General features: G+C 40.8%; 1 protein-coding gene and 1 long non-coding RNA gene across 2 annotated transcripts; one reads left to right on the top strand and one right to left on the bottom strand.

The window, feature by feature from the left end:
• Positions 1-6: 6 nt before the first annotated feature.
• Positions 7-16,664, bottom strand: grk5 (G protein-coupled receptor kinase 5). Its single transcript, XM_044018666.1, has 16 exons — positions 16,557-16,664; positions 15,385-15,474; positions 14,579-14,691; positions 13,666-13,743; positions 13,317-13,414; positions 13,127-13,219; positions 11,311-11,374; positions 10,527-10,667; positions 8,841-9,031; positions 7,853-7,890; positions 7,195-7,284; positions 5,350-5,558; positions 3,009-3,146; positions 2,034-2,171; positions 1,835-1,966; positions 7-1,749 (listed from the first exon to the last, which is right to left on the bottom strand). Exons 1-16 carry the CDS (start codon positions 16,606-16,608, stop codon positions 1,660-1,662), a joined length of 1,755 nt encoding a protein of 584 aa, XP_043874601.1. The 5' UTR covers positions 16,609-16,664; the 3' UTR covers positions 7-1,659.
• Positions 12,587-16,717, top strand: LOC122764745. The gene is made up of 3 exons (XR_006359873.1): positions 12,587-12,908; positions 13,150-13,215; positions 16,657-16,717. It is a non-coding gene; the product is annotated as an uncharacterized LOC122764745 (long non-coding RNA).
• The last annotated feature ends 5,239 nt before the right edge of the window (positions 16,718-21,956 follow it).

Genomic DNA, 21,956 nt, shown 5'->3' with positions numbered 1-21,956 from the left:
AAAGGATTTCATTAACAGCAGCTTTACTGTTTAGTTTTTTTATTATTTAAAAACAACAAACACTGGCAGTGAAACTGGCTGGTTAACATGGTTATAATTATATGAAGGAGCTTCATATACTGTGTTTTATATCACAATTAATGTTCTTTACAAACAAGATTTGTCAAATGTATAGAAATAAAGTGTATGTAACAGACAGAACAGTGAAATATACATTAGATAAAAAACAAACAAACCAACAAGTGCTAATGTAGAGTAGCTGTAAAGAAATGATTCGTTACAAAGAGAGGAACAGGATTTGTTCTCCCTTTGTCTTCTGCTGCTACAGTGGAACGGTGATGGTGGTGATGGAGGTTTTTAGCGGCTGTGTCTCAATTCAGGGTCTGTATCCTTCATCAGCTGCATTGATCGGCCAGAAGATGTCAAAATGGTCATCCCATGGTCAAGAGGAAGGGAAATTGGCTTGTAACTGGAAGGGTGCTGAGTAGTAAAGATGGGTGTCATTTTGGCCAACTACAACATCTCCAAAAAAAATAGATAATCAATCACAAACCCTGGCACGCGAGAGGTGGACTTAACACGACGACTACAGCCACCAAAGAGCAGCTGTCTTTTGATTTGAGCTTCATCACCAGATCATCGTCATCCTCCTGGACAACTACAACAAGCAAGTTTGTTGACACGTTCTTGTCACTCATTGGTGTGATTGGTTCTAGGACAATCCGAGGCATTTTCATCGACGTCTGTTGGTCACGCCTCTTTTTTCAGCGGAAAACTTGGCACTTTTGTTATCAGTGACGTTCCGCGATGTTTGCACGCGTAAAACTAATGAGCGTGTACAAATAAAATGACAACATGGAAAAAAGAGATGTGTCTGAGTGCAGAGGCGTAACTTTTAAGTAGGGCGGAGCTACAGGTGATTCAGGTATAAGTTCTGCCACCCCTTGCAGTTGCCTAACTGTGACCTAACCCTTATCATGTGATTCTTTTATTTTATTTCGCTGCTTAGGCCCTGTGATGGACTGGCGACCTGTCCGGGGTGGACCCTGTCGAGTCCGCCAGTGATTTGCTGTCACTCTGTTTTGGCCAACTTCCTGGCGCAATAGAGGCGGGCTTAATGCAATGATGACAGAGAAGCGACGTCTAGCTACTTTGGCAGTCACTGAAGGACAGCCATCTTTGGATTCCTGGCTGGTGGTTAGTTAAGTGCCATTACTAGATCTATAGATAACCATCACTCCTACAAAACTAAATGAAGCACGTTTTGTTGACACATTTTCCGGCGCGCCGCACGTGTCATCCGGATCATTGGTGGTTTCAGGTCTATCCAATTACGTACAGAGGCATTTGATCTCTATCTCCACTGGTGACGCCCCTTAGAAGCAGGAGGTGACTAAGAAATTGTACTTCTAAAAGCTTCTTCCAAATGAGGCAAATGTGACCTACACATGGATCCTCCGTAGCTATCCCAGAAATCCCACATATCCCACAGGTGTTTGCATGCCAGATATGGAGCTTTGTGAGTTATAGCCCATTTTGTAACGTGACGTCTGGTTGGCTGTGGCCAGAGATGGCAGACTCCTTATACCGCAAAGTGTGCAGACCTTGAATTGAGACACAGCTAGAGTCCATTGATGACTCTGTCTGCTGTGACAGTCTTCAGAGGGTCGTACTGACGAGTCCTGACTTCATGTAGCTTTCACTGGGCAACAAGCTCTGTCTGCTCTCCTCTGATGAGTCTGAATTCTGCTGTTGGACGAGAGGTGGAGGAGAAACATTCAGCTTTCACTCGACAGCCGTGTCTGTACACACATTTTTGAGGAGAACTTCTTACATGTCTGCGGCGGAATCGGTCCAGCAGACTGCGTTTGGGGCTCTCGGGGGTCTGTGTCCAGTCCAGATCTGGAGTTCGAGACCCAGAAGGACCGAAAACATTCAGCTCCCGGAAACATCCTGTCTCTATCATCTACGGGGGAGATAGCAAGACCACTTAGCGGTTTGTTTTTTTTCTTTTAATAATATGATGAACCCACCTCATTCTGCCAGGTTATAGGAACACTGCCTGTGTTAAACTTGGAGTAGAAGCTGTTGTCCATTTGGTCCAGAGTGACTCCTTTCACTGAGGAAAACTCTTCAATGTCTTGTACATCACTGCAATACACCTGTCTGGGCTACATGAGCAAAAACATACAGTCAACACACGTCTGTAATGAGTTGTTTCAGTTCATCATCCAAATCTAAACATGTGTATATGTGTGTAATCACTGTAGCATACATAATTCACAATTATCCACAAGTTTGCTTCTACACATGCTTATTAATGTTTAGCGTGGTTCTATATATAGTCGGATTATCATCTCAGAGTGTTGTAGTCAATCTGCAGTCGTGGTAATGTACAGTCAGTTTTTGTTGTGATGGGCAGCACCATCTTGTTCTTTGGAACAAACCAGTGGAGAGTTGTGAAAGAGTGTTTACTCCAGTCTGGTATGTAAAGGTGAATTTCACTGACATGCATGAGAGGGGGAGGAGTCGTCCATTTGTTGCATTCTGCAGTCTTACCATTAGATGGCACTAATTCTCACACACTGTATTGGAGCCAGATTTGGTAGTTGTTTTTGCAACCAGCGTCGTGTGGGCCCTCGCAGCCGCAGCCCCATCTACAGGCCGGGTAAGCCCTGGTGTTCTGGCCGAGTCACTTATCTCACATGTGAAGTTTAGTGCAGATTTAAATTTTAAGTTACAATGCACTTCCTGTTATGGGTGGCCGACTTCCTGTGTTCAGGGAGGGTCTCTGGTCTCACATCTGAAGTTTTGATCAGATTGGTGATTGGTCAGTGTATGCCAATGTTACGGGTTACTTCCTGTCTGGGAAGACCTACTTCCTGTGTGCAGGTCATGGTCAAAACATTTCAACTTTTCATCTTGGATTTCATTCATTCATTAGTCTCACGACATATTACGTCGTGAGACTAATGAATTCAGACGGGGGGAATCGTCAGGGTACTTGCATCAGGTTTGAATGGCGGATTGACAAGTCCCGCCTCCAGCATTCTGAAGTTGATTTTTTTGAAGAAAGGATGAAACTGTACATCTTTCCCCTTTGAACCATGGCAGCCCAACCTCTGCTTTGGGTCCTTGGTCAGCAGCTACAATAGAAGGAGAAAGAAAAATGACATTTTATTTATTTGTTTATTTTTAAAGGATGTATTTGTGCAAGAGAGATTAGGATTATTATTGTAGCCAATGGGAATTCATTCAGAAAATAAAATGATATAAGTTGGAATGAATCATTGAATTGCCTAATATACATCATTTTAGGTTAAAAAGAGTTTAAGTTCATCATCAATACATGTTAAAAATTAAGTTAAAACAATTGTCCAGCAATGAAATATTGGGTAATGTTTATTGAAACGTTGCATTTGATATGTTAATTTGTTGATTGCGAATGTTTAACATGTTGAACTTTGTGAGAAGAGGAAGAAATAGTCACATGAATGGGATGTGATTTGATTTTATTTTGAAAGGGAGAGTGAGAGAGAGAGACGCTTCCAGGTGAAACTAACTGTTTAATTAAAGTCTGTCACCAGTTTCTGTTCGAGTGTTCGAGTGTTCGACCAGGACACTTTGAGAGATTTTATGGTGACTTTTCTGTGAGTTTGCATGGATTACTCAAGAGAGAAGAAGAACGGAGTTAAGCTAACTGCTAACCTAGTAGCGAGTGATGCTGCGCGAGACCATGCTAACGAGCTAACGAGCTAACGACCAGTGACAGCAGAGTCTGTGTGGATTTAGCCGACATCGTCAGCTACGTGAGTCTCTTCCTCCTCATCATCTTTCCTCCTGCTTCTGTCGACCACACCTGTGAAGTAAGTTACCGTCTCTCTGTTTTGGCTCTTGTGGTAAAGCGGCCATTGTGTTTTGGGCTACAGCGCACATGAGCTACACTTGAACTGGGTATTTAACCACATTTCGTTTATTGACGGCTATTCTCTTTTATTTTGGCCTATAAAGTTTATTGTTCACATGTTTCAAGTGAAGAAGATGTGTAACTGCTGAACTTAATTTGTTGAGTAAATACTTCTATATTTTTGGTATATATATAAGAACAGTTGTGGATACTAAGAATTGGAGAAATAAAAATAAAAACAAATGAATAAAACAATTTAGAAATAAAAATAAAAACAATTGTATAAAACAAATATACTAATACTTAATAGAGAAGTTCATAGTGTTGGAAAAAAACATCTCTTGGGCTAGCCATTGTTAGCAACACTAGTCAATAATGACGCTTTACATGGCATTCTCTGCACACAAACAAGCTTGCTTAAAGTTAAGCAGTACTATGTGTACGACTAATTTAATGTTCTTTAATCTATAGATGCGCGATTAACGGTGGAAGTAGCAGTGTTAGTTTGGTGACAGCCGTCTTGTAATTCCATGTCAGGATTGGTGAGGTTGCTTTGAGTCAGAAATCCAAGTTCCCGTGTAAGGACGCCCCATGACCTCGGAAATTTGAGTTCCGACTACAAATGGAATGCAATTAAATGGCAAAGAAAGAATCCCATACACTGTTTTGGTCCTAGACCTTCATTAGGCAAATTTGCCTGATTAAGAAAGAAAAAGTAAGTAAGACAGTTTATTTTGGTTTGCTCCCAATGTGAAGCCTTGAGACTGGCGATTTGTGCCGGGACTCAAACAGAAAACCAAAAATACCACAAACTCACTCTATTCTGCTCATTCAAGCGAATTCCAAATCTTGAGGCTTCAAAACAGCAATTTGTTTTTCAACTGGAAGACTAAATCCACTCTCTATACGTTGTACATGATTACAGGGAACAGGTGTTTAGGAAAGCAGTAATCTGCTAACCTTACTTTATCATTATCATCAAGTCATTCTTGGATCCAAACTCTTACTTTATCTTACTTAAAAAGTATATGCACATATCTCTAAAATCATCTATGTAGTCTTCTGTTTTGAATCCCCAAGATGTACAATTTGACAAGGTACAAGCTGTCAATCACACCAGTGTCCACTCATACAGTATTTGCTCTGCTTTTTCTTGTATTTTCCTCAGAATTGAAGGAGACCCGATTGAGACCATTGTAAGTGGAAGCTAAGTTTCTCATAGACCTTCATTCAAACCTCCTGCAGTGTATGTGTGATATGCAAAGTAAATCTTTGGAGGAGTTGAATCAAAGGTTTTAGCTCTCTGGAATCTCATATCCAAGCAAAACAGGAAGTGGAACTGAGATAACCTGCAATGATTGGATGAAATCAAATTATAAATGTAATCAAAAGGAAGGAGATCTTGCATATCAGTTGATGATATCAATCATTTGAGCACTCACCAAAGAGCAGAGGTCTTTTACGTCATGGCTGAATTTGTTATTATATTCTTCCTGTTGCTTTTTTATCCTTCGCTCCATCTCCGAGGTATTTGGATGCTCTCCTCGGGCCCTGAGCGGCGGCTGTCCTGCAGTCATTTCATAAATCAGACAGCCAAGGCCCCACCAGTCTGCACTCATGCCATAGTGATCGTGGCTGATCACCTCTGGAGCTGAAATGAGTGTTCAGATCAATAAATAGTGTCTGCTCTGCTGCAGAGTGCATGGCACATTGTGATGAGGGTTTATTTATGACATCTGGAGATTTCCATCACCAAACACCAGTGTAATCCAGGTGAATTTTCATTGTTGTGATCATCGTAATGCAAAAAACTATTAATATAATATAAGTAAGAGAAATGCTGTCTAGTTTGTTAACATATGTTAGCCTACATCTTTTAGTCTTACAAGGTCATCATCATTTATAATGATCTAATTTAAAGGACCATTGAGTAAGAAATAGTAACATCTAAAGGTGAGACGGCAGATTGAGGACTCCACTCATCTCCTCCCTTTCACAAGTGTGTCGGGGAACTACAGTGGCCTTTTCATACTGGAAAGGATGCGGTTCTTCTTTGTTTGCGTTGTAAACCTCCACTTCAAAGTGTCAATTCAGCCTGCTGTAGAAATATTGTGAGGATAGTAACGGTTCTGTGCATGTGAGCTTGATCTCGCGTTCCATTCTAGTAGCTGTGATTTCTCACCTGGAGTTCATCAAGGACAGTTGTTTGTCCTTGTATGAGGTACCAGCGGACATCCTCGCATAACGCCAAGGAAGTGTCCACAGTTACCCTGTTCTTTATTGTTTAATTCATTCATTGTCTACTGCTTTATCCTCTGCATGAAAGTCGCTGGAGCCAGTCTCTTGGTACAGCCTGGACAGTCAGAGATGGACAACCATTCACACCTACGGTCAGGTTAGAAATTCCAATTCATTTCTGTAGGTTTTTGGACTGTGGGAGGAAACCGGGCCTCTGTCGGTCCGGGTCGCAAACCCGTGCTACCAAGTGGAACATGTTGTGCTACAGGGAGAATGTGCAGTCGGCACATAAGGTCTGCACAGACTCGAGGGTGGGGGTGCTCACCTATCCACAGAACGGGTGAGAGGGTGAATGAGTCGTGGAACATTGCGAGATGTCAGTTGTGGCGTTAGAGGAATATTCCAGGGTGTTTTTATGGAGAGGTTATTGACAGTCTGAGGACAAGCCATGATGTAACCAGGAGCCTACACCTAAACACATGTTACTCACTGTGTTGCACAAAAAGTGCCAGTTCTCCCCTTATCCATATGAAGCATGTACGTCGGTATTATGAAATCACAAAATTATGAAAATCTCCAGTAAATTAAAGATACCAGAAGATGTTAGTGATGTTCACATCTATTTATTTATGTATTTAAATATTTTGTCTATATCAAAACAACTAAAAACTGGAACTACAACTTGTATGTTTAGATTATCCTTAACATTTCCAAAAATTATTTAAGTGTCAACCACACAGTCCATATTATTTGGTGTTTAATCTGCCCGATAGATATTGTTCTTCTTTAACAATAAATAATTATCATTAGACACTAGATGCAAACACTAGACTCTTGTGAGAATGAGTGAACACAAGTAGTGCACCCTGAAAAACTATTATGTTGGGCCATAATAATGAATTGGACGGATAAATAACGGCATCTTGTGAGGAGTACACAATAAAAGTGGGACCAGACAGTACCAGCCCACTAGTGCTGCTTTAGACTCATAGGTTCTCTTTCGACTTTGGCTGGACATTCATGTGATGTGTCATTAGTGTGGTACGTACCCATATATCCCAGTGTGCCCACCCTGCCTCGCACCAGTCTCCCCTCAGACAGCCTCACAGCCAGGCCCAGGTCAGAGATGCGAATGTGTCCTTTGTGGAGAAACAAGCAGGAAAGAATCCACTGAAATGGTTTCATAGTTGACATATTTGCCTTTATGACTCTCTTTAGCCTGATGGACTGTACATCCCTTCCCTCAGGCTTCTCTGGTGGTAAAATAGTTTGCTTAGTTAATACAAAACGTGTGCACGGCGTTCCCTGAGCTCTTTGGATTTGTAAACACAAAGAAAAAAAAAGTAAAAAACAAGGCGGCTCCTGTGAAGGAACAGGTTTCTTAAAATAGATACCACGCCTGATGCACTCAGCCTTTCACTTCCTCAAGCTGCCTTTGTTTGCACTCGTGTCAAAATACCAGCAACTGTTTCCTTCTTGGTAGACATGTCTGATTGGCCACGTTTGGCAGAACTTGAACTGTTGTCGTGCATCTCCTTCCAGCTAGCTAAAAATAGCCACATCAGAAAGTGCTGTGAAAATATTGATCGTGTTCCTTCTGCACAGCATGGAATGCGTGATCTGATTCAAGGTTATTATGGGGCATTTATCTCTTATTGTACACTAAGCTGAGAACAAACCAAGGGTGTTAAGTGTGGCTGTACGTACCATTGTCATCCAGTAGAATGTTTTCTGGTTTCAGATCTCTGTAAAACAACAGTTTATTCAGTGACCATTAAAATGGCAAAGTGATCATTTGGTTTTTTTCACCGACACTGATGGCGCTTTTCCATCATACAGTTCCAGCACGACTCGGCTCGACTCTGTTTGGTTTGCTATCAGTTATGTCGTTTTCCATTACTTCATAATAACTCGACAACGTGGGCGGAGTCGCCATAGCGCGGCTGCACGGAACTGCAGTGATGTTGGTTTATACGCGGCACAAAAACAAACGAGTGACGGGCAAAGCAGTTGTTTACGGTGTAACTGAATCATTAGAATCAGTTGATTTAAGAAGATTTGCTCACAGAGCCGTTCAGTACTTCCTGCATGACCGGACACAGTCACTGAACTGAAATACACCTGAACATGCTTGTGACTTTCAACAGTGCTGTCACTAAATACACCAGACTCCTCTGTGAAATATGAAGATTTTAGACATTTCCTTTGCTAAATGTTGGAGATTAACACATGTTTTAGTATTTTTAATTGATCTACAGTTCAGCATTGATCAGTTGGATTCTTGTGTAGGACGACACACTTGACTCTTCCATTGACAACACTCTCTGACCAATCAGTGGCCGGCAGTCTGTTGACATCACATTTTAGTATCCGCTCAGCTCGCTTGGAGCCTTACCAGAGCAGGTATCAGTACTATCTCCAACGGGAAAGCAAAAAAAACCGAGTAGTTTCGAGCTGAGTCATGCTAGAACTGTATAATGGAAATGTGTCATTAGATGCGTTGTTTGAGCACCTGATTTGAGCCACTTAACAAAAAGCTAACATGATAAAATCAGTCTATAACATTGTAAATATCTTCTACATCTTATCTTTCTGTTAGACAGACGTTTTCAGTTGTCTCATACTACCACACAAACCCCCCCTCCCTTCTATCACCTTGTGTCATAATGCATTACCAATGTGAAAATACACTGACCTGTATACTATTGACTTCTGGTGGAGGTGAAGTATACCACAACAGACCTCTGCAGCATAGAAACATACTCTGTTTCTCTCCAGGCCGGGCTCGCCGATGTTATAAATGTGAAACCTCAAGTCCCCGCCGCTCATCATGGTCAGAACCATGCAGAGGAAGTGCTTGGTCTCATATGCATATGCCAGATTCACCTAAGTGGAGAGCCAGGGAGTGCATGTATTAAAAAGCATTGAGCCTTAAGTGTCAGCCAGTCACATAAAAAGACCAATACGAACACACACACACACACATACATATCTTTCTATAATAAGAACACCCACTGAAACTACCCAAACTTTACAATGTCCAACATTTTCCCTTAAAAGATGTCATGGAATTGTTAAGTATTGATGTCTTGAACTGAAGCATTAAATGAGAGATGAACATGAAGAAGCTTTGGACCGGGGGTGTCCAACTCAAGTGTCCAAGAAAGTGGCCAGATGAGGTCAAATAACATGACATTCAGTACAAAACAAGCTTATAGATTAAATTAATAAACAAATCCGAGATCAGATTTGGAATTAAAAATGTGTCATGATAAGGTATGTTAGTGAATAATGACCCAATGGAACAGCCTCAGAATGTAAAGGAGAGGTAAATAATTTATGAATGATCTTCCATTTAAATCACTATACTATACTATACTATACTGAGTCACGTGAATCTTAGCCAATAATTACCCTATTGAGACGCATATTGTCAGCTCAAATATAAGCCTGCAAATGGGAAAAACAAAAACTTCAGAGTAAAGAATTGTGGAGTTAATACTTTATACTGTTTCTGTCAAAGGATGTAAAACCTCGGCGCACAAACACATGGGAAATCTCTTTTTTTTTCAATAACAAAATATGAGGAAATGAAGTAGAGAAGAACAAAAACAGAGATCAAGGAAGAGAGCGACAGACTGCAGCTAAACCAGCTCTGTCACCAAAACGGTGACAAATTGTGAAAAATGTTGTTCATCTGTTTGTTAAACTGACAACTCCTGTGTGCCATCACACAGAGGAGACTTCAGTGGAAGAATCTCAATGTTGATTGGTTTTCATGGCATTGTATAAGATAGTCTGTGCATTGACTTTGTATGTAAACTCGCCGCTCAAGGAATTCACACTGCGTTTATTGTGAGCGCAGCATTAGAACAAGACACAAACCCTGAATTATCCCTTTAACCAGCAGAGCAACATTCTACCCTGATGAAGAATCAAAATGAAAGTGAAAGAGTCTGCTCTCAATGGCAGGAAAACTGCAACAGTTAGTGATGTCAAATGGACACAATGTGTGTTTCCATAAACCTGTTTATTTTGAAGATATTTTAGATTTATGCGGAAATAAACATTTAAAAAAAAATTAAAAGTAATTGTAAGAAGCAAATATTACTATAATAATATAAATGCCACCACAACATTTACTCTAAATGTGTCATGCATTTTAATGGATGCCAGAAAACCAACCAAGGATTTTTCATTTTTCACTGCAAAAGAGGATTTTCAGTAAAGTAAAAAAAAAGCCTTGTTCCTCGGAAATTGTTCTTATTTTTTAGCCTTCTGTGGTGAAGAGACAAAATATTTGACATTTTATCAAAAGTTGAATGGAAACCAGGTTACAGCAAGGACACAAAGAGCCAGAGGTCAAAGGTCGTCATCTCACCACAAATCGACTGTCCAGCCCTTCCAATATCTCTTTCTCGTTTAGAGCCATAGATTCTCCTCGTCGCTTCTTCACGTGGGTTTTCTCCAGTTTCTTGCAGGCGTACATCATTCCTGTGGCCCGCACCTGACACGCCCACACCTGAGACGCAAACGCAGTATGAGCAAAGATGGGAAAAATGGACAAATGTGTCCTCAGAATCAAAAGCAAATGACGTTTGAATTATGGAAGCTTACTGGTGAAAAAGGTTGGTGTTTTAAAAGAAGATTTCATTTTATTTTATTTTATTTTATTGTAATTTAATAATTTAGTGCATAACTTTTAAACAAAAATACATGATTCATTCAAACCACTGTCTGAGAAAGTGAAAGTTCTAGCATTACTCGGCTCGACGCTACTCGATTTGATATCAGACATGTCGTTTTCCATGACCACCGTACATAGTTCCTCCTCAACGTGGGCGGGATTATCATAGCACTGCTGCAACGTTGTTTTTTGGTGTAAATGAATCATTAGAATCAGTTGATTAAAAAGATTTGTTCACAGAATCGTTCAGTACTTCCTGCATGACCGAGGCACAACAGAATCTGTCTGAACGGGTTGTGAATCGGCGACAGCACGGTTTTCAGTGCTCAATATACCAGACTCCTCTGTTCAATATTGAGATTTGAGAAATGTCCTTGCTAAATTAAGTTGGAGATTAACGCATGTTTGGGGATTTGAACTGATCTGCATTGTTCGCTTTGATACTGAAGGTTAAAGGGAAGTGACTGTGACCTCTTACCTCTCCAAAGCCTCCTTTCCCCAGTAGTCTGTACTGTCTGAATTGCTTCTTGCTGATGGGCTGCCTTGAAGAAAAAGAAAACTTGTTTTCATTCTCAGTCAATTATGCATACTCGAGGAAAGTCTAAATGTGGCACTGAGTCAACAGTAATTGCAGTGAAGTACAAGAAGATAAACCAGCTCCACAACTAACTGCTCTCCCTCTCTCTCTCTCTCTCTGTATTCTCATCTTGAAGGTTGCGGGATCAAGATCCAGTTTTCGAGGCTACCCTTATCATACATATCATCACCATTATTATTGCGCTATAATTAAAAGTCGATATCATTGACTGTATAAACTTGTGACTTGATACAGTTGTTGTGTATCTGCTCCTGGTCTCTCTCTCTCTCTTCTGTCTCTACCTCATCTCCCTCTTCCTTTCTCTCCCCCCTTTCTGTCCCCCACCTCTCTTCTGTCCCCCATTTTCCTTTCACCTCAACCGGTCGAGGCAGGTGACCGCACATCTCTGAGCCTGGTTGAGATAATGTATGTTATGATTTGGCGCTATACAGATAAGATAAAATTGAATTCAATTGAATTCCATGTTTGTGTGTGTGTGTATGGTGCACACACACACACACACACACACACACACACACACGTGCTGTCACAATTTATTCAAAATTCAATATTAATTCAAACTTGGGGTGCAACTGTAGAGTTTGGAGCTGTAATGACCTGCTTGAAGTGCATGCTCCAGTCCTATGTAAGCACTAAGACTGTTTGAAGTAGTAGCTGTTAGGATCCAGCAGATGGCGCTTGTAGAGTCTCCTACTATAGAGCATGTATATTCGACCCCAGACTGTTGGGACTTCTCGTTTGAACAAAAATTGATTATCGAGCTTGGGCCGGGTTCGGTCAAGTGAATTGTCATGGTCAAGTTATTTTAGTTAAAAGTAGTAAATATAATAATAATGGTGAATTAAAATGGCATTTTTTAGTTGCTTCATTGGAATTATGATGTAAACATTTAATGAATGAATAAATAAATAAATAAATGTATGTATATTTATATGAGTAAAAATAATAATAATGATGAGTAGAAACTGAAAAGTAATTTGCCGCTTCAGAACTTGAGGTTACTAGAGGTTACTACTAGTTACAAGAGTTAATTAAGAAGAAGTGAATGAAATTTGCTGTTCAATTCTGCAAAAGAACAGCTAGAACAAGGAAACGTGATAATTATGTCAAACTGAAATGTTATAGTTGTGTTTTAATTTACAGTTTTTATGTGCAAGTGAAAATGCAAACAAATAACACACATTTATTTCACACTATTTCTCTGCAGACTTCATCGCAAAATCCACACAGGACTGAGGCAGAAAAGGCTCCAATGTCTTGTATGTTCTTGCAACACTGTCAATCAAATACTGGTTCCACCGTTCAGAAAGTTCCTCCAATCATCATGCAGAAGCCCAGCGTACGTGTCCGCCCACTGATTCATTGACCCCCAGAGAAGCTGAGCTTCCCTGGATGTGATGAAAAACCCATAGAGAACAACTAAAGCTGAGCTTCCAGGGGTTTTAATGCGGAGGCTGCTACAGGAATACGAAAATCACGTAAGATGATCCGTCATTCGTGATAAACAGCCGATTCTGAATTAACTAGTGACACGTTCCAATCACGTTCTATGTAAATACAGTGCACATGACGACATTTTAGCGGAAGCTGAGCTTCGTGTATTGTCTTAGAGCAATTGCAGCCGGTCATATGGGATTGGCTCCAGCACCCATGTAGAGATAATGAATTACGGCTCATTATTAACACACACACTGACCTCTCCAACATCTTCCACTGCAGGAACCGGTCGAAGAACATGCTGTCCTGGTACTGGATGAAGGGCTCTCCACTCAGGTGTTTGTGCAGGTCTCTAATCCAGTGAACATAGAATGTCATCATTGTTCTCACACACACACACACGTGCACAGGTACACACAGCGTTAGTAGCAGCTTGTAGCTGGACTCACTCGGAGCATTGGTGAAAGACATCCACACACGGATCCGCCTCCATACTCTGAATACAGCTTTCTCCATGTTTCAGCAGGATAGGGATGCACTGACTGGACTGAGGACACATGGAGGATTATTGACTCCTTGGATCATTTATATCCAGATTATTAACACTTTGATATTAATCATTCATTATTCAGATTATTGACATAAATGAAAGTCCAGGTCATCACTTTACTTGTATTACTGGCACTTTAGTATTGTCAGTTATTACATATTCTCATTGAATGCATTCAATTAGAAACAGTCTAATAAACATGATTCAGTGTAAGCAATGGAAATGAGTTTTTCATGCATTTTTCAGACCTGACTCATTAGGAATCTCTGAATGATGTTGATGCCAGACTCTTTCCTGTCCTCGTCCGCCTTGGTCTCAAACGCGTCCTAAAAAGAGAGCAAAAAGAAATGTAACAAAACAGAGTGTGTGCCCTTGACCACAACCACATGAGATAAACCTGCTTCAGACCCATATTGTCAGACCTAGTATAACCCTTATCGGGCCCACATGGTCTGGGTATCACAGTATGATGTGAGGTTATTCTAGTTCTGTGCTATCAAACACAGAACATAATTCAGCTGTTGCCCCTCGTGATCTCTCCCCCCTTTTTGTCCCCTCACCTTCCCTCTGTCCTTCATTTTTTTCCCCTTTTACCCCAAAGGTTCAAGGCAGATGTTTTTGAGTTTTTTGAAAATCACCCTGAAAATCAAAATTTTTGCATGTCAAGTCATAATTGCTGGTGGTTCATTGTCTCTGTCCGCTGTTGATGTGAGATTGAATGCAGAACGATGAGCGAGTAACATTCAGTGTTCAGGCTCACCAAAGAAAATGACTAGGACTGTCTTTGCCCAAGATCCCAGGAACAATCACTTGCTGCAAATCAATAAAAGTGGCCGCCATGGGCGAAGCGGCTCTTAAAAGCTGTGTCACCGCATTCGGTCCTTGAATTTGAGGGAATTGGTCCTGGAAAGCCCTTGAAAGGTACTTGAACTTGATGTCAACCAAGGCATAGGAACTCTACTTATTGTGTTAACAGAGCCCATTTTCACATGATGGTCACATAAATAATGTTACATCTGTGCTGTTTGCAAAGACCAAACAGAGGCTGAATAATAATGTAAAATTACACAGCTTTAAATCCAGAGATGTGACGGCTATTGACCAGTCAATATGTCTCAAAATCACTGTCTTTGACAAACATGTAGAGAAGTGATAGAGTACCAAGGCATTCTGGAGGGACATGTAGTTCTGCAGATCAGGACGACTGCGACAGAAGAGCTGAAAGAGTCTTTTGCCGATAGGCTGCCTCACACACACACTGTAGTAATCTCGTTCTGTCGAAGAAAAGAAGAAAACTTTGTGTGAAATCACGCATCGACACAGATCATGTAATGATTCAGGCTGCTGTCACTAATCTTAGCCTTTTACTAACTTTTGACTCTCTGTTGTTTGAATTTGCCGTCCTTCCTGTCATGAACCTGTTCAGTGAGCTGATAATTCACCGTCAGTCTAACAGAGGACCGCCTCTTTGTGGACTTCTGGCATCCTGACTGGATGACGTTCTGTGCTGTACTAGAAAAGTTTCTCCTAGATTTACTGTAAGAGTCTGAGACTAATAATGCGTTCCATTTACATCGGAACTGGGAAGTCGGACCTGGGGGGGGGTGCTCCCCTAAAGATTGCTCTGTGTTAAGGTCTCCACAAGAACAGAGAACAAAAATATGTTCTTGTGGAGTCTGTCAACGCCTTAAGACCTCGGAAAATCCAGGTTCCGACTACAAATGGAACGTAGCATGAATTCAGATAAACTGGTGAAAGAAAAGGCAAAATTCTTTGTTCTTCCATGAAAAAACGTTTTTGTTGTATTTCAAATGTTTGTGTTGAAATTCTGCTTCTGCATTTAGTGTTTTTTCATACGCAAATTAAAAATCGGAAGAACATGTTCACAGCAGCTTAATACCCCCCCCCACCCAAAACAAAACAAAACAAAGCAAAATAAATGCACTCATACACACACACACACACACCAATGTTCATAGCCAGGTCCGTACACTGACTGATGTGAGGAAAGCGAAGCATCTCCTTCCATTTCCAGCTTCTGCCTTTACCCCCTCCACCTGCAGACAGACAGACAGACAGACAGACAGACAATAAAAAACCGTCTTATGTTGTGACATTTTATGATGAAAGCCCAAATGATGACAGAGCTCGTCAGCAGAGTGTCATAAACATGCATGTGTGCAAGCGTGCGCCCGGCCCTTCAGGTTTCAAACAATGAATGCTCGTCTACAGTGCATAAACTATTAATAGCTCCAGGAACAGGAATGCAAAGCTTGTGGGACCACATTACCCCACAGCCTAACTTTCATACTGCCTTTTAAAGATAAGATCTAAACACGTAACAGCACATTTAAAGTTATTTTGCGACGAGAGTCTGGTTTTTCTTTCATTTTTTTGTCAGACAACAGATAACGTGACTTTACCACAGATGACAAAATAAACCTAGAAATGCTAAAACTAAGAGCGAAATGGCACCAGTATGGATTCATCTAAAAACATGTATATTCCAGGGGTCCTGGAATGGGTGGCCTGAGGGTCTGTGGCTCACTACGAGGGGTTCCAGGAAAGATTTTCCAGATTTATCCATGAAAATAATGATGATATACAGTCAGAGAACACTGGATATACAGAAAACACTTGAGAGAGAGCAGAGCAGCAGATAAATGACTCAAGGGGCATTTTAATTAAAGCTGTTTTCAGTTGAAGGTTTGAATAAAATGAAATGAATAAAAAATCAGCTGGAGGTAAGAGCTGATTATTCCAAAACACTGTGGCAAACAAAACAACTTGTAAGACCTGATTTAAAGAGTTTAAGGACGACAATTAACAGAAGAGTCAATTTAGTCCGTATTTATTTTTATTTTTCTAATTGGCTCAGGAAAAACTTGACAAATCTGTGGCCAGTTTCAGCTTCACCAGCTCTCGTCTTTGGGCACCTCACAGATTTTCGCAATATTGTCCTCACATCACCCAACCAAAACATGCACCTGCGCTCCTTACAAACACATGATGTAAGCTCAGTGACCACCTGTCACATGTGACATCCCACCACACTCTCATCGAGTCCTTAAAGAGTGAGACGTTGACGTTTTTACACATGATTCCACGGCAAATTCTGTAAAAAGAATCCATCTCTTACCTTCCCTGGCTTTAATAAGAGCACTGTTTGCCACCATGTTCTCAATCTCCATGGAGAAGCGTGTGTTTGGCCTAAAGTTTGTCTACTTGTCTTTAAACAGCAGCAGCACATGCACCGTGGGAGAAAATCAGAGCTCATCAGCAGCAGCCACAGTAAACAGCAGCAGTCCAGTCGGTTGAGTTGCAGCGATGAGGTGTGTCTAACCTGCACTCACTGTGACTCACTAATGAATGGAGATGCAGGTGTTTTTACTGACAGCACACACCAACCACAGGACGCTCCCATGTCATAGAGGCGGGACAATTATCTACACGTAACATGTCTCCAATGTGAGGACGTATTACAGAGGCTGACATGTGCTTTGTCCTTCCATCACTCGCTCAAAGACCTTTCGTTACACTCAGAGCTAAAATGACTGAAAGATGCAGTTTTCTTTTCTTTTATTCAAGGCACACTTGTGGCTACTGCAGCATTCTGCAGTGATGGTTTGCACTCATTTGTTTTCCACTGATCATTTAACAAAAAGAGGGTGGGTGCTGACACCTGGTGGACAGATAAAGTCAATACAATTTGTCTACTCATAAACAGTGGTGAGACTGCAGTGCTCAAAGTGAAATACACACACACACACACACACACACGGGAAAATGCAGGCTCATTCTCATTTTCCAGCAGAGCTTTATCATCTATTTTTATCTATTTTTGTAGAAAAAACAAAACAGAAATCCTGCTATGTTGAAGAAGACCTGACATTAGTGATGGAGACCAAAACCTTGATTTACTGACGTTATAAATGAAGAATGAAAGTTTATCATGAAGTTGAAGATGTTGGAATTAACTTCTATGATTAATTACATTAATATCACGGCACCCCTTGCTTTCTCGAATTTCAAAATAAAACCGTGGAGAGTTCCCTGAGACACATGTACTCATAGTTTGTAAATGGTTAAGGGCCCGAGATTGTGATCATTACATTACATTACATTAAATGTCATTTAGCAGACGCTCTAATCCAAATAAGTGCATTTCAACATGTGGGTACAAACAAGAGCTACAAGTAAGTAAGTGCTTCAACTAAGTCAAACTATAAAGTGCTCGTCATAAGTGCGATGTAAAAATAAGAGCTTTTTTTCTTCTCATTGTCGTTTTAGTCGAGTCAAAAGAGATGTGTGGAAGATGTGGAGTCTTTCTGCTGTCCGGATGTCGATGGGGAGCTCGTCCCACCAGCCAGGAGCCAGGAGCCAGGAGCCAGGAGCCAGGACAGTGAACAGCGTCCTGTCTCTCCAGAAAAGACATCTACAAGATGGTTTGGTTTTTAAAGGGTGAGTTGGACCTCTCTTTCTGTCTTTGAAAGTTTGTGTATACTAATCAAAAAACAACAACAACCTTATACATAATACCTTAAACATGATTAAAAAATAAATAAATAAATCCTTAGATGTCTTTTACTCTCCCAAAATAATATGTCCCCTACCATATTTCCCATGAGTCAATGTGATTCTTGGAGCTTTGTGGAAGAACAATTTCTCTCACTTCTGGGCACAGACATCTTATCTTATCTTATCATCTGTACACTCATGTTCCTGAGGCTCATTCCTGTCACTCACAGGTCAGTCTGGGACATGGTTCCCTTTTTTCTTCAGGGTCCCGTGCAATTGTGTGGCCCTGATCCCAGGTTTCTTAATTCAATATTTATTTAGCGTTGCATTGTATGTTTCTGTCACAAAACTCTCTTTTTGGTTAGGAGCCACCATTACATTAATACAGAAGAGGATTAGGGCCACATTTAAAAATAACAATAAAAAAGCCATAATTCTAAGAAAATGATGGGATTAGATTAGATTAGATTAGAGCCACATAAAACATACAATCTGAATGTTCCACATCTGCTTTTAACACGCAGGTAATTCAGTTTTAAACATTCAGAATCTGAATTATAACATGATAATTCACTGCTTTCACCATTAAATGACCAATTGCAATTCAGTGTTGCTCTGCCTTTATGCCTTTGCTTCAGAGATTAAGAAAATGTATTGATTTTTAAAAATAGTCATTTTAGGGGTTAGTGCTAACAGCCATGCATACTGGAAGTGAGGAAGATGAAGGGGGCCAGTGTCATGGCAATGGTGGAAAAAGTGATTTTCATTGAAAGGAATTGCATGACTGATGGTGTGCAGGAAGATGGGTGCGTTGATGCTGTGAGCGGTGTTTGCCTTTGACAAATAGCTGCTTTATAAACACGCTTGTCTTTTGCTTGTGTGAATAGAGGCACTCATCAAGATTTGGAAACGATGTCAAACTGATTATTCACCATATTACAGCCTCTGGTTTCCTCACAGGATTGTTGTGTCTGTACAAGCTCACATCAGGGTCAGTAAGTAAACTGGCAACTCTTAGAACTGGCAGTTCTTCTAAATCTGCTGCTGTAAACCTGTCACTGAGGCTGTTTTCACAGACTGACACACATCTACTTCATAATGTAGATATTCTGTATATGATAAAAAAACAGATGCTTTCAACTTCCTTTAAAATGCATTAATATGGAATTTATTACAACTTTAAAGGGCTTTTAAAAAACGTACGTGAATGAACAGCACAGAAGATTTTACTGGATAAAAAGAAAAAAGCCTAGTCCACATGCCCATGTGTCCTTGGGCAAGACACTTAACCCCATGTAGCTCCTGACAGCTGTGCAGGCAGCGTGTGAATGGGTGAATGGCAAAACTGTAGTGTAAATCAGCTGTGAGTGGTCATCAAGACTAGAGAAGTGTTAAATAACTACAGACCATTTACCAGTTTATGGTTAATCCTGCAATTAGAATTGGGTTGTTGTTTGTTTGGGAGCCCGTTGACAAGGGAACTAGGCTTGTAACCGGAGGATTGCCAGTTCAAATCCCCCTCAATTAGGCTGGGGTACCCTGAGCAAGACACCCACTACTCATAGAAATTTCCCTACAGGAATTAAAAAGTATAAGTTATAATGATTGTTTTTAAAATAAAAAATACCAGCGTTAAACTGGCATTTGTGCGACATTATACTATAAAACATGCTGCATGTGTGATGCATATCCTCAGAAAACAGAAAAACAAAGATGCCACTTGTCATGTGGTTGTGTTTATAATAGATCAGTGAGTAATATGAGAAGCCCGTGCTTCACCTGGACGACCAGTGAAAGTGAGACAAGACGTCATTTTCAAAAATACACATCATATCACACTGGAAACACATGACAACACTGAGGGAAAGGTTGAAGCGGCTTAAGGGCCTTCATGGCTCATACTTCTGTTTTTATTTAATGCCACCATCAGCATTTAGGAAGGAAGACATGTGAGGAAAATGTCGTTTTAGTGCTTGCATGAAAAGCCTCAGAATGATCAGAGGACGGGAGATTTCACAGCACAGTCAGATGAGGGGCTGTGGTTGGCATCATATGCTTTAATATGTGTGAAGGGATCATGTGCATGTTCAGTAAGAGAGGACCTCTTCATCCACCAAATTCACCAAATCCATGAATAAAGATGTCTGAGGTAACCAAGATCATCAGTGGTCCAATGGTTTCTGTCCCGGAGCGAGGTCGGCCCACTATCGTGAGCTGAATCATCTCACACAGGCGTCTTTACAGCGAGAGGGGAAGTCGTGGTCACGACTGTGGACATATTTAGCATCTACGTATGTTCAATGTGATCACGGCCTGAAGGCAAACGTATACACAGATGCACAGACTCCACACGAGTACTCAATACCACACACTGTATCTCTCCATCGATCACATGGACTGACATTCATGGTCCAGATGATGCACCTCAACAACCGTGATGACCCCCCCTGGTAAATTTAGACGAGAGAATTCACCATGTATGAGACGGGGAATCTTGACTTGTAACTGAAGGGTTGATTCCTGACAAGTCAAGGGCTTTGAGCAAGGTTCCCATGCACGTGGGCACATCCTCCTGATGCCAGTCCCAAGCTGGCAAAATGGGAGGGTTGCATCCAAAGTACTGTGGAGACCCCTAGAATGGGAGAAGAAATGAAATTCATCTTTTAGAAGAAGCAGCAGGTGTACAGTTAGACAGTTTCTGTATCACATCCAAACCGTCAACCTGTCAGCTAAACTGTTTAAAGATGTGTTTCCTTTCATTAACAGCTCTATCTTAAATCAAATTAAATATATCCTTATTAACTGGATATGTGCCCCAAACTATATTCCCCTCGACCCAGCTGTTTCAGATAATTACCGACCAATATCAAATCTTCCCTTCATTTCTAAAATCTTTAGAAAAAGCAGTTGCTAATCAATAATGTGAATATTTGTGCATTAACGGCCTGTTTGAAGATTTTCAGTCAGGTTTTAGATGACATCGTGGCCCAGAAACAGCACTAGATAAAGTTAGTAACTCAGATAATGGTCTAGTCTCTTTACTTGTCCTGTTCTGATCTTAGTGCTGCATTCGACACCATTGATCATGATATTCTACTGCAGTGATTGGAGCAGTGCTTCTTTGACAGCATATTTTCATTTAGTCTTTTGGCTAAAATGCCATTTAGTTTTATTAAATGTTTCCAAATGAATGGAAACCTCTATTAATATGTAATAATGATATTTACACATGTGTCAACTGCATTACTGCGAATCTTAAAATGCTATTTTTGTTTTCTTTTCATTATACGTTTATTTCAACTATATTCAACTAAGACAGTGAAATATTACACTTGGACTTATTCTATGTGTGTCAGTTGGCATGTTTATTTAAAATCCAAAATTAGCAGCATTGGCGGTTTGTTTTATCTTGAACTACACTTTAAATTTAGCGACAGCGCAACATTTCTGTCGCTTCAGGTCCGTTTGTGTTTTTGCCGTTGATTTTGGCTCCACATGGTTTTCTCCGCATAGAAATGCCCTTGGTTGAAAAGGGAACGGACAAAAGCTTTGATTTACGAAGGCCGTCATCTTGCACTGCTATGTTTCTTCCTCCGTCTTTTCTACATAGGAAAGGGATGGGTGAACCAAGGAGTCTTAAGTTAAATTCCTTTGAGCAAACACTTCAAGGAAGCACTTCAAAGTTTAATTGTGACTGTGATTTGTGGGGCTTGAGAAGGATGGAAGTTGCTCCAAGGGATGTTATTCACAGGATGTTGGCTAAAGCTGGGGACACACCAGATGTTTTGCCTGATTTACCCACGATTCACAGTTGGGCGGAGTCTGCACCAGTCAGCTCTAGTGAGAGGCAGTTGGCGTGGCTAATTGGCACAGAAATCCCAACACAACCTCCGGTGCAGTCAAATATGTTTGAATTTTTCAAGGCCGACTCTGGACACTGACCCAGCCGTAAACACATGCTGCCAACAGCCAATGAAAGAAAGTGGGTGGGACACAGGAAATAGTGTGAGAAGACAAGGAC

This window comes from Solea senegalensis, unplaced genomic scaffold (assembly GCF_019176455.1).
Source record: "Solea senegalensis isolate Sse05_10M unplaced genomic scaffold, IFAPA_SoseM_1 scf7180000017642, whole genome shotgun sequence".
Lineage (NCBI taxonomy): Eukaryota > Metazoa > Chordata > Actinopteri > Pleuronectiformes > Soleidae > Solea > Solea senegalensis.
This window is presented reverse-complemented; position numbering and strand designations above follow the sequence as displayed.